Source organism: Armigeres subalbatus, chromosome 2 (assembly GCF_024139115.2).
Source record: "Armigeres subalbatus isolate Guangzhou_Male chromosome 2, GZ_Asu_2, whole genome shotgun sequence".
NCBI classification, from domain to species: domain Eukaryota; kingdom Metazoa; phylum Arthropoda; class Insecta; order Diptera; family Culicidae; genus Armigeres; species Armigeres subalbatus.
The window spans coordinates 438,248,417-438,266,720 of record NC_085140.1 but is presented as its reverse complement, the minus strand read 5'-3'; the positions used below and the strand labels follow the sequence as shown (position 1 = coordinate 438,266,720).

Sequence of the window (18,304 nt, the reverse complement as noted above, 5' to 3'; positions counted from 1 at the left end):
TTCATAGCTGTAAAGCTAACATTGTTAACCGTCCATTTTCTGTTTGAGTAATAAAATCATTGCATAGGAAATACGTACATTGCAAGTGTAGATAATTTATTGCACCTTAAGCTGTCGTTAGGCATTGATAACGTGAATAGAATATGCATCAATAAAATTAATATTGTTGGGTCTGAGTCCCGCATGCAAGCTTGCTCATACGGTGTATCAGAAGCGATGTTTTAACTTGTGTTTCAAAAGATGTCGAGTGTTAATATAACTAAATATAAGGACGTTTATGAAATAAATTGTTAGTGTACAACGTTGTACAACAGTGCACTAGGTTATTTTCAATGCAAAGGAGCATATAGATAGTTGTCTCCTGAGATCTTTCCTTTTTTCATTTGAATTTTTCAATCGTTCATCAAAAGATAACCACCGAATTAAATTTGTGACGAAAATCTTAAAATTATTCTACGATAAATAAGAGCATTCTGATAGACAGTTTCTAAATGTTTTGGTTATTTTTAGGCAGCTTTTTTATTACAGCCACGTTGAATGACATAAAATGCAATTGCGATATCGCTAGGGTGACCATATGGTATCCTAAAGGAGGACATGTCCTCCTTTTTTATTAAAAACCAAATGTCCTCCTTTTTGGAAATTACGAAAAAAACAATTGAATAATTAACTTTTTCTGTAGATATTTTAGTATAATAAACAATATCTACTGCAACGAAGTCCATTCGTTGCACGTAGCACGTAATCGTAGCACACATTTGCGTTGTTTGCTTTCTAATATGAAATATTTTCCTTAAAGTGTTCGAAAAAAATCAATGTAAATATCGAATATCGACCCTCCTTAACCGTGCGGTAAAACGCGCTGCTACAAAGCAAGACCATGCTGAGGGTGGCTGGGTTCGATTCCCGGTGCCGGTCTAGGCAATTTTCGGATTGGAAATTGTCTCGACTTCCCTGGGCATAAAAGTATCATCGTGTTAGTCTCATGATATACGAATGCATAAAATGGTAACTTTGCTTAAAAAACTTGGCAGTTAAGCTGCGAGGCGGCTCTGAAAAAGTGTGGGGATGTAATGCCAATAAGAAGAAGAAATATAAAAAAAATAATTGCACGAATTACAGTAACGCAGGTGTCGAAGATATCAAAAGAATCGAAATTGTAAATATTGGATTACTTTAGCAAAAATGCAAATCCTTCTCAAATTTTTCTACAAGTAAACACCTATTGAATTGCCTTTAAAATGTATTGCACGGTCCGTTATTAGAATATATGAGGCTAAGAGCAGTCGCCATGCCATCAGCTCGTCGGCTTTAGTTTTGAATTTCTTCAGTTGAAATCATGGTGATACAGTTAACGGTACCATTATCATTTACATGCCTAAAATGGCATGCAAGAATAAAATCTTTACTGTTGTATTAATCATCTTGTGTTCGGTCCTAAACAATTGCTAAATGTTCAGAATTGTATGTGATGATCTTTTCCTGTTAAAATTCTATGGAATATCGCTGAAAATGCCAACATATTAATATTGACTACATTGTCAGTTGGAAATATTTTATCCGGAGATGTAATGGTTATAAAGTAGAAGAAGATGTATTTCCCAGCCAAAGTTGTGTAGGCCTCCACTAACAAAAACTTCTTCCAATAAATGTTAGTGTGCAAAACTCTAACAAATATAATATTCCTAATCTTATTAAAACTAAAAATCGATTGATGTTTTTTATGTCCTCCTTTTTAACCAAATGTCCTCCTTTTTAGCTACGATTCGGGTGAATTGTCGCCCTTTGGAAAAATTTCATATGGTCACCCTAGATTTCGCATAATCACCATGACATGCACAAACATTTTATTTCCTATGAATGACTTGTCCATCAAATTTACTGATCCTATCATCAATTCAGTTCAAGCCGAAACGACATGACACACATCTCTCGATTACCTACTTCAGAAATTCCCTCGCCGAATGAGTCAACAAAATCTAATTGAAGGCATTACCAAGTTCGTATTTGATATACAGTCCACTCTCTACATCACGATATTAAAAGGACCATCAAGATAGCGAGAGATTAAGACATTAAATGAAAACAAAATCGTACTATGAAAAACTATAACAAAACAATTGTTACTGGCTGTTTTCAAAGTATAATTCTAGTAGTTAATTAGTCATTGGTTTGGATTATGACGAGTCTAGGAAAAGAGCTGCGGAATAGAAGAATCTTTGTACATCTTTGTAAATCTGCGAATCATATGTGATAAAAATTACCAATTGCGATATAGAATATCGACATGTAGAAAATCGTCTGTATTCAAATAGGTAAACAGTATTTTTATTGTGATCATTCGGACCACACCAGAATGATTTACTCAACAAATGCCAAGCTATGCATCATTTATTATATGGTGGTCCATTACTAAATGCTTCCTTTGCCTTATTCCAAAGTCTACTCGCTGAGGCCGTGCGTCAGAATGTTTTATGACTAACGTTTTCGACAATCTTCTTTGACTACAGGAAAAAAATTAAGACTTTTTGCAATGACACCTTTGATATACAAACATGAGACAAAGTAGGCTTCTATTCCGGTTCAATGACCATCAGCAGTATTCACCATAATGATCTCTTGTTTACTGAATAGGTATTGAAGGGACGATTAAACCTTTAAAGGTCCAAAGTTATACATTTCAATTTCAGACAGTAGTTTCTAAGATTAGCCAAACCTGAGATGTAATATAGAAAAAGAAAGTTCAAAACCAAACCATATTAGTTTCTTGCGTTGTTGCTGAAAACATGATTCATAATGCGATTTTTTCCATTTTCATTGTATGGAGGATCAATATTACAATTTAGTAGATTGAAGTCGAAATTATTTCTTTTAAAATCTTTTAAAATATGAATCATGTTGGGAACTTGGATCAGCACGGAACTTATACGCATGTGCTACAGCATGAGGAAGAAAGCCGTCTAAGTAAAGCAAAGTAGGATAGACGGCCTGATACTCGTGTGGGCGCAAGCACAGTTCACTGCGTAACTTTATCGCACTTCATTTAAGCTGATCGCGGAAAACAACTCTACAGCGTGTGCTAGTGCCGGTGCGGAAGGTTGCACTAAATGCCACCGGTCGCCGCCACGTGACCTTAGCCATTTAAATAAGGCACAAATTATTCGGACTACTCCTAAGTTGTGCGTGCGGTAGCGATGTTGTTATCAATGAGAGATCGCTCTAATGATCGGATAACGAAGGTAAATTCAATTGAAATGTACCCCGATAATTTTTTTTACTTGCTAGAAAGGACATAATGAGTAGCTTACTCAAATGTGTTTTTAATGACAGTTGAAGAATAATATTGTTAATTTGTTGTATTTCAAGTCCTATTTGAAATTGCGTCCGGGTTGATTTTTTAATGATAACAGAACATAATACTGAAAATTGTACGGGCGGTACAAAGCAAGTACTTTCTTAAAACCTTTTTCATACAACTCGATTTGCATAACTTTGAAAGTAGATAACAAGATAGCGAATAATAACTGAATCACAGGATATTATTTATTTTTATATAACAAGACTTTAATTTATTACAAAAATGAAAAAGGTTCAATCACTAAAACAGTAACTAGTAACAGTTATGGATTTATAATGGTGTTATAGTATACTTGAAGAGTAAATCTATGTCCCCAAGAGCGTTATAAAACCAACATTTTGATAAAATTGTTTATTCAGATAATTGGAGCTTTATGTTACGGAGCTTCGTATCTCCAATATGTAACGCAAAAATCGGTGAAAAATATGTGACTAAAAATTGGCATAAAGTCATTTAGTCATAAAGTAATTTACACCATAAGTCATAATAATTTATGTCATTTTGTCATTTACACCAATAGAGAGATGTCTTGTTTTAAAGTTGGGGTAGTCGAGTCAAGTACGAGACACTGAAGACGGCCTTACTGTTGAGGTCGAAATACGTATCTGTCAAGATACAATTAAGTGGTGGAATTCAATGGGATTGTACAAACTCGTCTTATGACAAGTGATTAAATAATGTAAATAAAAATCACTGCTTGAATGCATGATAGTTTCTATGAAATTTATATTATATCTGCCTTTTCCACTTACCTTATTTTTGCCTCAGAAACAATATCGCCCTTGATTTGTTACAGAAGACGGAAAACGCGAATAGCAACATTGTATGTGTTTAGGATCAAAAACTTTTAAATACGAAAAAAGGCAATAATGGTTCCTTCATTTCATTCAGGCATTTGCCCGGATTAAAGCAAAGGGGGATATAAAATCTTCTTTCAAAAGATGCTATTTTCCGGCAGATCAGGCATTTGCTCGGTTTGAGGAAAGGGCAGATCTCGGTTTGAGGCAAAGAAAAGAGCCAGTATAGCCGCCAGACATTCTAAATACTCACGCTCCTCTAATGTGGACGTGTACTATACACATGTGGAAGTATTGGCTTGAGAAAAGGATTGCGAGTGATTTGACTATTCGTCCAATTTGGGAATCTCGAGCTCGTTCAGTAGCCTCTAGGCTGCGAAGACCGACGGAGGTCCTTCGTAGCTTAGTTGGTTAAAGCACCAGTCTAGCGTACTGTAGGGTCATGGGTTCGAGTCCCATCGAAGGGAAAGTGGTTACCTCCAATACATTTTCCAAATCAATATCTTCCGCATAACGTACATATTCACATATGAGCAGGCTTCGGAATTCTCACTCATATGAATAAAAAACTGCGATTAATCCATTTAGCGGAGTGTGATTTTTCATGGTCCCCCTGTGAGGAAGTATTCTCACACAACATTTTTATCCGGATAGAATGGCGGGTGATAAATTCGTGAGCGCCGGATCGCCGGATAATTTAATTTTAATCCACAAATTTTCCTTCTCGTCGCCTCATCAGATAAATTTTACAAGCATATTTACAAAAATTTAGGACCGCAACGGGATTTGAACCCAAAACAATTTTAAAATGTTCAGAGCGCCCACTAAAACCACGTCACCACATGAATTGATTGAAAGCGGAGGGAAAAACTGCTGTATTGAACCGTTTGCTTATCGTGGCACATCGTCAGATTCAACCTGCTTGGAGAGGCGAAGTCAGCAGCATTTGATTTTCGCGAAACATGGGAAGAAGGATAACAATTTTTCGCACCATCGCTTGTGCCGGAGTTTATCGCACTGTTATTTATCCGGATAAAATGCATGGTGGAGTGATCAGTTGTCGCGTGAGTGAGTGAGAAATCCGAACCCTGCATATGAGTTTTCATAACATTGTAAATTAACGTCCAAGTCGGGTGGTTTAATCCCCGGAAATAGGCAATTAACTTTGATTGAACCCAAAGAAAAGACTTTAGTTCAAAACTCGAAAGTTCGTAATTTATTCCAGGCGCTGGTTTTCTAAGAGCATCTTTTATTACATATCATACTATTAACAAAACCATTAAGTACGTTACACATACAATGATGATTTTCAATCCCCCTCCTTCATTTCTTATTCGTTTCATCTTTTGTAATCTTCTGATTTTTGTTGATCCTCATGCTTTCGAATCCCGAAACCGAAACGTTTATGAGCGACTCCTAATAGACAAGTAGGGTAAGACGGTATAATATGTCCCCCCCCCCTAAGGCAACCCCTTGGTAGTCCAGGAAGTCGCAAATGCATTGCCCGTAAGTAGTCATATAAAAATGTTAAGAAAATTATTTTGAGCTTTTTAGTGGAATGTCTTCACTTGTCATAAGACGAGTTTGTACAATCCCATTGAATTCCACCACTTAATTGTATCTTGACAGATACGTATTTCGACCTCAACAGTAAGGCCGTCTTCAGTATCTCGTATTTGACTCGACTTCAAGTACTTCAAGTCGAGTCAAGTACGAGATACTGAAGACGGCCTTACTGTTGAGGTCGAAATACGTATCTGTCAAGATACAATTAAGTGGTGGAACTCAATGGGATTGTACAAACTCGTCTTATGACAAGCATATAAAAATGTTACAGATAACACGTAATAAAGCTTTTTTGAAAAGTCGTGAACAAATTGATTTCAAAAAGATCCTGGGCAATACGAGCATCTTAACCAAAGACGTTTTATAGCCCTTCATTAGTATTTTAGCAATCCCATAATAAAAAGATTACAAATCCTTATGTGCTTGATATTGAAAAACCAACATAAGTACATTTAAGCAGGTTTGAATTACATACCAATAGTTTCCATATAATTTGGAAGCAACTGCTGCAAACTCGCCGCGCTTGTGTTCAGTTGGTAAGGGCCTACACTGGGGCGTTTTTATCAATGAAACATATTTTTGAAAAACGTTACATTTTTGAAGATGGAAGCAATGTTATATCACAGCGGTTTGTTAGAGATACTTTTAGCTGGGGACTTTCATCTGCCCTTGTCGTGACCTCAGGGTCGTTTTTCTAATTGCTCTTAGGAGAAATTGGAGGAGTATTGGCGGGCGGACTTCCCTTATAATACTTTCAAAGCGGAACACCGAAAAACAAGATTTTAATACGGATTATTCTCAAAATGAAGGTTAACCAATAGTGTTTAGATTAACATTATATATTCATAGTATTTTCGGCATTGTTATAGCCATTCAAGTAATAGAGGAGGGGGGGATAAAGGAAGCACCATTAACATACCGCATTTCTCCTTTGGATGCACTGATGGTTGGAGACCGCCGGTGCGGCTCTGGCTCGTCTTTGATCGTGTCTAGGGCGAAGTTCCATGTTCGCGATGCTGCTCGGCGGATAGTGCCTTGGGATGTGCCTGGGTGAGGCCTGCCAACGGTGGTGGATGCTTTGGGCTTCAGCTGGGCCTGGGCGAGGCACGCCAGCGATGAGGGAGGTTTCCGACTTCGGCTGGGCCTGGGCGAGACATGCCAGCGATGGTTGAGGTTTTCGGTTCCGGCTGGGCCTGGGCGAGGCACGCCAGCGATGATGGAGGTTTCCGGCTTCGGCTGGGCCTGGGCGAGGCACGCCAGCGATGGTGGAGGTTTTCGGCTTCGGCTGGGCCTGGGCGAGGCACGCCAGCGATGGTAGATGCTTTGCGCTTCTGCTGGGCCTTGACAAGGCACGCCAGCGATGGTGGAGGTTTTCGGCTTCGGCTGGGCCTGGGCGAGGCACGCCAGCGATGGTGTAGGTTTTTGCTTCGACTGGGCTTCGGAGAGGCACTCCAACGATGGTGGATGCTTTTGCTTCAGCTGGGCCTTGACAAGACACGCCAGCGATAGTGGACGCTTTTTCCACGAGAACCTTCGCACGGCGCCACTGCCGTAATTACAAAATGGTGGCTAGCTCGTCGTGGCGGACTGCCAAAATCACTCCCCTATTCCGGATACAACAAATTCTCGGCTTCTACACGGCACTACACTGCACACGCGACCAAAGTCACCCTTTTCGGTTTATGAGGCAGAAAATTTACACTGTGAAGGATACGAAAATTAAAATTATTTTACGGACTTTAACTTTTTGTCCCAAGTATCTTTCACCTACTGAGCCCCGATGCCTGGCGGCAAAAGGTTTTTATTCCTATTCCTTTTTTCCCTCGGCAACGACCGCGTGTCGACGAACAGACGCAAAACGTCAGATGTCATCGTGACGGAATAACGACGAGTGTGCGTTCACGGATTGTAGAGGTGCTCAAAGGATAGAGGAGGGTTTATTCTTATTTCGGTCTTAGGTATTGGGTTTGTATTGGAAGTTCAATAATTCTTTTATGTGTGATTTTCCATTATATTCATAATTTCTTAGGCGGTAAGTTGAGCTACCATAATTCAATAGTAATATAAAGTTGGAATAACATGTAGAGGTTTAATGTGACCGTTTTGGCCGGTAACAGGTTCTCAACCTGGGGTACATGTACCCCTGGGGGTACCTTCGCTGGCCCTAGGGGGTACGTCGGACAAAAATGCGTAATGGCGGACATATTACAATTTGAATCAAAATTCATTGATGAAGTTTTGATAATTGTGTATTTTCTATTTCAAAAATTTATTTTGTACATAATATGTAATGCGATCAATAAATCCCAATTGACACAACCAGCACAATGTATGAAGGGCTGCGGAACAAAAGATCAAACGAACAGAACGTCGAATGAACAACATTTTTTTTTCACTAAAACTCGGTTGCTTCGTTGCAAGAAGATAAGAAGCATCCTTTTACGCCTCTCGGAAGCCTTCTTCTTCTCCGTTGCAAGAAGATTAGAAGCATCCTTTTACGCCTCTCGGAAGCCTTCTTCCAAGGCTTCCTTTCAAGAGGATCGGAAGCATCCTTTCAAGTGGTTAGGCTGCCTTCTTTCAAGAGGCTCGGAAGCCTCATTTCAAATGGTTTGGAAGCCTCCTTCCAAGAGGTTCGGAAGCCTCCTTTCAAGAGGTTCGGAAGCCTTCTTTCAAGAAGCTCAAAAGCCTTCTTTTCTAGAGGCTCAAAAGCCTTCTTTTCTAGAGGCTCAAAAGCCTCCTTTTAAGATGCTCGGAAGTTTTCTTTCAAGAGGCTCAAAAGCCTCCTTTCAAGAGGCTCAAAAGCCTCCTTTCAAGAGGCTCAAAAGCCTCCTTTCAAGAAGCTCAAAAGCCTCCTTTCAAGAGGCGCGGAAGCCTCCTCTCAAGAGGCTCGGAAGCCTCCTCTCAAGAGGCTCGGAAGCCTCCTCTCAAGATGCTCGGAAGCCTCCTCTCAAGATGCTCGGAAGCCTACTCTCAAGAGGCTCGGAAGCCTCCTCTCAAGAGGCTCGGAAGCCTCCTCTCAAGGGGCTCGGAAGCCTCCTCTCAAGAGGCTCGGAAGCCTCCTCTCAAGAGGCTCGGAAGCCTCCTCTCAAGAGGCCTGGAAGCCTCCTCCTCAAGAGGCCTGGAAGCCTCCTCCTCAAGAGGCTCGGAAGCCTCCTCTCAAGAGGCCCGGAAGCCTCCTCTCAAGAGGCCTGGAAGCCTCCTCTCAAGAGGCCTGGAAGCCTCCTCCTCAAGAGGCCTGGAAGCCTCCTCTCAAGAGGCCTGGAAGCCTCCTCTCAAGAGGCCTGGAAGCCTCCTCTCAAGAGGCCTGGAAGCCTCCTCTCAAGAGGCTCAAGCCTCCTCTCAAGAGGCCTGGAAGCCTCCTCTCAAGAGGCTCGGAAACCCCCTCTCAAGAGGCCTGGAAGCCTCCTCTCAAGAGGCTCCGGAAGCCTCCTCTCAAGAGGCTCGAAGCCTCCTCTCAAGAGGCTCGGAAGCCTCCTCTCAAGAGGCTCGGAAGCCTCCTCTCAAGAGGCTCGGAAGCCTCCTCTCAAGAGGCTCGGAAGCCTCCTCTCAAGAGGCTCGGAAGCCTCCTTTCAAGAGGCTCGGAAGCCTCCTCTCAAGAGGCTCGGAAGCCTTCTTTCAAGAAGCTCAAAAGCTTTCTTTTCTAGAGGCTCAAAAGCCTCCTTTCAAGAGGCTCTGAAGCCTTTTTCCAAGAGGATCGGAAGGCTCCTTTCGAGAGGCTCGGAAGCCTCTTTTCAAGAGGTTAGGAAGCCTCCTTTCAAGTGGCATTCTTTCAAGAGGCTCGTAAGCCTGCTTTCAAGAGGCTCGGAAGTCTACTTTCAAGTGGTTCAGAAGCCTTCTTTCAAGAGGCTCGGTAGCCTCCTTTCAAAAGGCTCGGAAGCCTCGCTTCAAGAAGCTCAGAATTCTTCCTTCAATAAGCTTGGAAGCATACTATCAAGATGCTCAGAAGCGTTCTTTCAAGATGCAACGAAAGCTTCCTTTTAAGTGGCTCGAAAACCGCCTTGATAATAAAGAGGCGCGGAAGCTTACCCTAAAGGGACTCAAAAGCTTTAAAGAGGTTCCCTTCAAAAGGGCTCGGAATCATGTTTTCAAGAGGATTGGAAACCTACTTTCGAGAGGGGGTACCTCAAATCATGAAAAGTTCGAAGGAGTACCTCTTAAGAAAAAGGTTGAGAACCGCTGTTATATCATATTTACCACTGAGAAAAGTTATTTTGTTGCCCAACTGAGTGTTCCAATGCAAGTTTTGCGGACAGTATGCTAGCCTCGCTTCAGAATGTTGTTTGCTCAACATTGAAAGTTATGTACATCAAAACTGTAACTTTTTGTATTTTGCAAATATTTTCATTATGTAATACAAAAATACTTCAACATTCACATAGTATGATGGTTTTACAAATATGTATAGGTACCAACGGATTTTGACCCTTAGTTAGTTATAGTTTTCTAGAAATCAAACGCCAAAACACCCCCCGGCCAGTTGGGGCGCATTATACCGCCTTACCCTATCCGCCTTCAATAATTGATCTCTCGTTGTTCGCAGGTCAAGATGAGCTGGTACTTCCCCTGGACAACGATGACTGGTTGGTGCGGTTCCTGCGGCCATGCAAATTCTACCCCAAGAGTGCTCTTGAACTGGTAAGTTGGATACTATTTATGAACTCAATTCTCCCACTTTTTTCATATTTCTCATGGTCAGGGTTCTGCCAAACCGCACCAAGCGGCTTTTCTACCCTAATTATGATAAGGTCACGGGAGGTAATGTTAGCCTAGGATGTAACATTGGCTCAACATTCAAATTAATTAATAATTCAGCGATAATACATCGGTTTGTAGATATGTATCACATATTCTTTAAAAGAGTGTATCAAGCATATTTTAGTAACATTACTGAAAAAGTATCCACCACCAGAGTTAAGATTAGGAAAATTTTCCGATCATATTGTCCTTTTTGGTCGAAACTTTGGATAGGTTTAATCAGAGATTGTGCACAATTATGGTTGTTTTTTACTTCTTGGCGTAATAACCAAAAGTAAGCAAGCCATCTAGTGGCATACTTTTAATTAGAGCTTCAATATATGAAGATTTACAACGAAAAATGTGCTCAACCACAGCATATTGGGTCAAGGTTCGAGCCATTATACTCTATAATACCGATTCGACAATTCTATGATTAACGTGTAAGGACATAAACGGGAACCTTCTTATGAACGAGCGTGAGGTGATCCAAAGGTGGCGGCAGCACTACGAAGAGCACCTGATTGGCGATGTAGCAGACGAAGATGGCGGTATGGCGATGGACCTGGGGGAACGCGCGCAGGATATAATTCTACCGGCTCCGGATCTTCAGGAAATCCAGGAGGAGATTTGCCGGCTGAAGAACAACAAAGCCCCTGGAGTTGACCAACTACCAGGAGAGCTATTTAAACACGGTGGTGAGGCACTGGCTAGAGCGCTGCACTGGGTCATTACCAAGAGGATGGGAGGAGGATGTTTTGCCGCAGGAGTGGATGGAAGGTGTCGTGTGTCCCATCTACAAAAAGGGCGATAAGCTGGATTGTAGCAACTACCGCGCAATCACATTGCTGAACGCCGCCTACAAGGTACTCTCCCAAATTGTATGCCGTCGACTAGCACCAACTGCAAGGGAGTTCATGGGGCAGTACCAGGCGGGTTTTATGGGCGAACGCTCCACCACGGACCAGGTGTTCGCCATTCGCCAAGTACTGCAGAAATGCCGCGAATACAACGTGCCCACACATTCATCGACTTCAAAGCCGCATATGATACAATCGATCGGGACCAGCTATGGCAGCTAATACACGAACACGGATTTCCGGATAAACTGACACAATTGATCAAAGCGACGATGGATCGGGTGATGTGCGTAGTTCGAGTTTCAGGGGCATTCTCGAGTCCCTTCGAAACCCGCAGAGGGTTACGGCAAGGTGATGGTCTTTCGTTTTTCCAAGCAACATCGCTTTGGAAGGGGTAATACGAAGAGCAGGGATTAACACGAGTGGTACAATTTTCAATAAGTCCGTCCAGCTATTTGGCTTCGCCGACGACATAGATATTATGGCACGTAACTTTGAGAAGATGTAGGAATCCTACATCAGACTGAAGACGGAAGCTAAGCGGATCGGACTAGTCATCAACACGTCGAAGACAAAGTACATGATAGGAAGAGGTTCATGAGACGACAATGTGAGCCACCCACCGCGAGTTTGCATCGGTGGTGACGAAATCGAGGTGGTACCAAACTGACAATCTACAAAACGCTCATTAGACCGGTAGTCCTCTACGGACACGAGACCTGGACGATGCTCGTGGAGGACCAACGCGCACTTGGAGTTTTCGAAAGGAAAGTACTGCGTACCATCTATGGTGGGGTGCAGATGGCGGACGGTACGTGGAGGAGGCGAATGAACCACGAGTTGCATCAGCTGTTGGGAGAACCATCCATCGTTCACACCGCGAAAATCGGACGACTGCGGTGGGCCGGGCACGTAGCCAGAATGTCGGACAGTAACCCGGTGAAAATGGTTCTCGACAACGATCCGACGGGCACAAGAAAGCGAGGTGCGCAGCGGGCAAGGTGGATCGATCAGGTGGAAGATGACTTGCGGACCCTCCGTAGACTGCGTGGTTGACGACGAGTAGCCATGGACCGAGCCGAATGGAGAAGACTCTTATATACCGCACAGGCCACTTCGGCCTTAGTCTGAATAAATAATAATAATGATTAACGTAGTAGTGACTATCCACCCTATAACCAGAGACCGGTGGAGTGAAAAACTGTCGAAATGTATGAAAATGCATGAAATAGTGAAAATAATACCGGCATCACTTGAACTTTTTGCTTGCTTCTTATGGATGCAAAAACTAAACAAATCAAATTGGAACCGTTTTTGACGGTTCGATTGGAAACAACATGACGTCTTCGCCAAAGGTCAAAGGACAATAACATTTCGCCTCCTGGGTTGATTATAATGAAATTTTGTGTAAGATGGCTTCAGGATGTGTTATTTATACTGTGTGAGTTTCATTGCGAAATTTCCAGTAGAGTAAGTGTACCGGTTTTGGCCATCCTTTAAAAATGCATATTTTCAAAAAAAAAAATTTCGATCTGTTTCAACAGCGTAAAAAGATAAGGGACATATCTCCTGTTAGAGCTAATAAAACCCTCGAAAATTGCTTTACTTTTTGTAGTTATGCGAGAAATTGGCTAAATTAGGAACATGGCCAAAACTGGTACAGTTACCCTAGTTTCGAAATTACAGTCGAAGGAACAGCGCAGGAATGCGACAAGGCACCAAAGTGCTAGCAAAATGCAAAATGCAATGCTGCCACTTTGGTGCCTTATCGCATCGTGCACGTTATGGGCGGACCTTCGTGTCCCATCGGAGAGACAAACAAGACGAAGACGTGCAAATAACACAACTGAATCTTACCCACTGTACCAGTGGAGTAGCCAAAAAAATTGATTGGGGGGCAGGTTTTCTGAATTGCATTTGATGGAGCAATTTCAATGTTACTATTTAATCCCTTGGATCTCGAATAAAATTCATGTAAAAATGTAAAATGTTTGTATGTAAGTTCTATTCAGCGGCATCTAGTCGAGTCAAGTACGAGACCCTGAAGACGACCTTACTGTTGAGATCGAAATACGTAGCTGTCAAGGTACAATCAAGTGGTGGAATTAAATGGGAAGGTACAAACTCGTCTTATGACAAGTGAAGACATTCCACTAAATGATGATGATGATGATGATGATGATGATACTACCATCTACTGTAGCAAGGCACCTGCCGATAGCACTGGCCATATCTGACAAACAATTTGATCATGATTATACTATTGTATGTATTTCATCAAACTCCTGTATGAAGGGCCAAAAATGGGTGGGGTGGTTCCATAAGCAGAGACACTTATGCGAATCCACGGGATGGATAGAGAATCTCCTTCCAGAAGAAAGTTCGTACATACAATAATACAATCTAGCCCTCGTTCCCCAGATTGACCCAATAGATCGGGAGAAGAGCCCGCCCTTTATCTACGAAATGTTAACAATAGGAAGTTGGCAATTCCACTCTTCCTATCCAAATCGCTTCAATCGGGTGCCCTGATGGATATTTTATATATAATTATATAGTTTTAATGTAAATTATGATAATTTGCAATGGAATTTTCTCACCAAATCTGTCCTCAATGTACAGGATCCTTTCTTCAACATCAGACTGTTTTGATATGAATGGTTTTCTTCAGAGATGGAAAGACCAATTGTTCGTCGAGGTTCTGGTTAAAATCTGGTTATACTTGAATCGACATATCCGGGGAACATCCAATTTGGCGAATCCGTGACAACAAGTGAAGACATTCCACTAAAAAGCTCAAAATAATTTTCTTAACGGTACCAAATAGTTTTTCATGAAAAGTTACTAATTTTGAGAAAAACACGCGTTAGATGTCTTTCGCGTTACAAATTTCTGGCGGTTTACTCACACTTGCTATTTGCGCATATACGATAGCGCCCCTGGATGCTGACAGCGGCGAGTAAAACCGAACATGTTCAGGCTAGCTATGCAGAGATGCCTCGATGACACATGGAAAAGACAAAAGTTGGTTCTGTTACCGAAGGCCGGTAAGCCACCGGGCAACCCCTCGGCTGAAAAGACTCTTCCTCAACAGACTGACCCCGTACTCAGAGGGTACGGACGGCCTGTCAAGCGATCAGTTCGGTTTCCGTAGGGGTAAGTCCACGTTGGACGCTATCAACTCAGTGGTAAAGACCGCTGAGACAGCGACCCAGCGGAAAAGGCGAGATATTCGATACTTTGCGTCAGTGACACTGGATATAAAGAATGCTTTCAACAGCGCAATTTGGGATGCCATCGCGCTTTCGTTACACCGCTTAGCCTGCCGGTGGGCCTGTACCAGATTTTGGAAAGCTATTTCTACAACGAAGTACTATTATATGAGACCGATACCGGTCAGAGAAGCCTTCATATTACTGCAGGAGTTCCGTAAGGTACAATACTGGGTCCTATATCATGGAACCTTATGTACGACGAGGTTCTGAAACTAAAGTTCCCTACTGAACTCAAGATCGTCGTGACGTGACCTTGGAAGTCTACGGAAAGTCAATTTTTAAGGTAAAACTGACCGCAACACATGCGATCGACACGGTGGTGGATGGAGGATGGGATGAGCGCTAGAGGCCTTGCGCTCGCTCAACATAAGACAGAGGTGGTTATCGTTAACAACCGCAAGTCTGTACAACAAGCAGTGATTCATGTAGGTGAAGCCGCGATCACATCAAACCACTCGTCGTAGACGATCGAGAAACACATCGTACGAGGCCGGCAGGTTTTTTTTTTTATTTAAGTGATTTTTTGGACAGAGTTCATCACTGGACATGGCGCGTAAATGATAATGAGCATTCATGTTAAACTCGTATGGAGTGTCAAAGCGAGCGTCAGGGTGTACGGGATGAGTGCCTGTATGAGTGTGAATAAGTAACAGTAAGTACTGCCTATCCCCCAGAAGTAATGCTGGGAGGCAGTTCCTGAGGGAAATGATGGGCGATGGCGGAGCCCAAGGTGGTTTAGTCGGTATTACCTGTCACAGGTCGAGTCTGAAATTATATCTCAAAGTTGGATTCCAGCTCGAAACCCTTTTGGAAATCAACAAAAAATCTTAAAAAAAAATTTCATGCCAATCAGTTTGTATAGCAGGCGTATGGGGCCTTTCACAAATAACTTAACGCTGGAGGCCGTAATTTGTAAAAGAATCCCATGACAAGTGTAGACATTCTGCTGGATAAGCTAAATTGCGGAAGGGGAGCTATTATAGGGCGAAGCACCTATCTGATATTCCTCAATATTTCTGCAATTGGGATGAGAAAGGGATTAGATTATTTGAAATTGAAATATAGTCTTGGTACTCCGTTTTTGAAGGTCCAGTAAAAATGGCACTTCTTTGACTAAATCAACGTCCAAGCCTACATTGAAAACAGACATTCGCCTTTAATATTATTACATTTTTAAGCAAGATTGCTAATAAAAACATCACTCCATTCCATCATTACAGATTCAACGCTACTATCACTTCAAAGTTAAACACTGGGACATGTACCTGGACTTGAGCCCATCCCGTGAGGTGAACATTTTCAAGCAAAACATTCTGACCGTGTTCCCCAACCGAGACCAGCTTGGACGCCGAATCCTACTGCTCGAGCTGGGCAAACCTTGGAGGCACAAGGAAGTCACCCTGGATGAGGTCTTCAAAGGCTGCGTCCTGTTCGTGGAAGCCGCCATGCTTGAACCCGAAACCCAGGTCAACGGTGCGGTGGTCATCTTCGATATGGACGGCCTCACCATGCAACAGGCGTGGCAGTTCACCCCGCCCTTCGCCAAGCGTATCGTCGACTGGTTACAGGACGCCGTCCCGCTGCGCATCAAGGGTATCCACATCATCAACCAACCAAAGATATTCAACGTAGTGTTTGCGTTGTTCAAGCCAATCCTGCGGGACAAACTGCGCAATCGTATCGTGTTCCACGGTACCGATCGGGAATCGTTGCACAAGCATATCTCCAAGGGATGCTTGCCGCCATGTTACGGAGGAAACGTCGATGCGCCACGTGTCAAGGGCGAAGAGTGGTACGAACTGTTGCTCAAGTGTGACGGCGAGTACACCGCCATTAACAAGTACGGTTACATAAAGCAGATGGATGAGCTTAGAATCAAGAAGAACAAGAAGAAGTAAACGGAGTTAGTAAAAGGGGGCTATTGTTGGAAGGAAGCAACAGGAGATAACGTATGGTGTATAGCATTGTAAGGCATTTGAGTGGGATCTAATGCAGAAGTAAGGCTACGCGACACCGTAAATAGAAAACGCGAACAAAAAGGTAACAGAAATGTGATCAATAACCAGACTAAGAGTAAATAAAAAATACAATAAGTGTTTAGTTGATTAGACTTATTCAGCTCTCGCATACGTAAATATGAAATGAGCTCAAACATTCCCGTGTGCTTAGCACATATTATCTACATGCTAGGTTACAGTGAAGCTTGTTTATTTATTATTAAGTCTAGTGACAATTTGTTGTACGGCTCTCAAAAATAACTGTGTATAGCTATTAGTGAGTATTTATACTTTACTTAAATTCGTCGCCTACCGCTAGGGAACGGGTGTTAGATAGGATAGTTCCGTAAAACAGTCACGGTTAGTACTAAAATAGCATTAACTGTTGAATAATTCTGAAAATATGGTGTTACTTTAAAAAAGTGTTTACGGATAAGTTTAAAACATTACTATTTTTTCTAGTAGCTATTACTTTTCAAAATTTCTAGATTGTTGACAATCAAAATAGAACAAGTACTGTATCTCTTGTATATATGACATAAATAAAAGTTTTATTCTAATGTTATTTTAAGCTTGTTTTATTTAAACAATAACCATCCACCTACTGCCGACCAAAACCTCTGCATTGCTTGTCATCGAGAAAGCTTTCCACAATAACCTATAGCTTATAGGTATTCTTGTTCATGATCGGAAGCGCTATCGAAGAAAGTTAATGCGCATTTTCGTTTAAGTTACAGCAAAATCAAATGTGAAAACGATTCGAACTATAATAGTTATTATGGTTCCAGTTGAAAATCGAATTGAATTTCGAACTCGCGAAAATCGATTTTATTCGCGTTCAACTTATAGCAACTAGTGCTATACAGCGCACCAGATGCACAGTAATGAAACTTGCGACTAATAGGAGAAAAATTGATTGTCGTGAGTTCGAAAATTCGGTTCTGAGCTGCACACATAATACCTAGAGGAATATTCCGCCACATTCCGCTATCTATAATTCGATCGAATATGTATCGGTCATCCATAAACTAGAATAGGGCGAATATCTGACATGATTGCCAAATACAATCTTACTATTATTTGTGCTTATTCTGCGTTTCAAACTTCTTCTTCTTCTTATGGATCCTGTACACCTCCGGTGGTCCAAAGGGCCGACTTGAAAGATCTCCATCCTGAGCGTTGCCCGGCTATCGCTTTAACCTGTTGCCAGGTTAGATTTCGGTCGACTTCTTTTATTTCTTTATTGAGGCTTCGCCGCCATGAGTCTCTGGGTCTGCCTCTGCTGCGATGTCCCGCTGGGTTCCAGTCTAATGCTTGTTTACAGATTCCGTTTCCGCTCCTACGTAGAGTGTGGCCGACCCAGCCCCACTTCCGATCCCGAATTTCAGTTGCTATCGGCCTCTGGTGACAACGACGATGGAGCTCGTTGTTTGAGATCCAGTTGTGAGGCCACCAGGCCCGAATTATATACCGCAGGCATCTGTTAATGAACACCTGCAGCCGTTGAGTGTTCTCCACTTATACACACCATGTTTCGCTATCGTATAGCAGCACAGATTTCACGTTAGAGTTGAAAATTCGTATTTTGGTGCGTTCACTTATCTGCCTGTTTTTCCAGATATTTCTTAAACTCGCAAAGGCAGCCCTTGCTTTCTTGATCCGTGCGCCTATGTCGATCTTGGTACCGCCGTCTGACGCCATTTGGCTACCAAGATAT

General features: G+C 42.2%; 1 protein-coding gene across 5 annotated transcripts in view; it reads left to right on the top strand.

Annotated features, from left to right (window-relative positions):
* LOC134213640 (alpha-tocopherol transfer protein) overlaps nt 1-17,152 on the top strand; it is a 133,449-nt gene extending 116,297 nt beyond the window's left edge. For all 5 annotated transcript variants that reach the window (XM_062692885.1, XM_062692884.1, XM_062692886.1 and 2 more), the window contains 2 exons: nt 10,262-10,356; nt 15,811-17,152. In XM_062692885.1, coding sequence (XP_062548869.1) covers nt 10,262-10,356; nt 15,811-16,488 — 773 coding nt within the window. In that variant the 3' untranslated portion in view covers nt 16,489-17,152. The remainder of the gene's footprint in view (nt 1-10,261; nt 10,357-15,810) is intronic.
* Nucleotides 17,153-18,304: the final 1,152 nt, after the last annotated feature.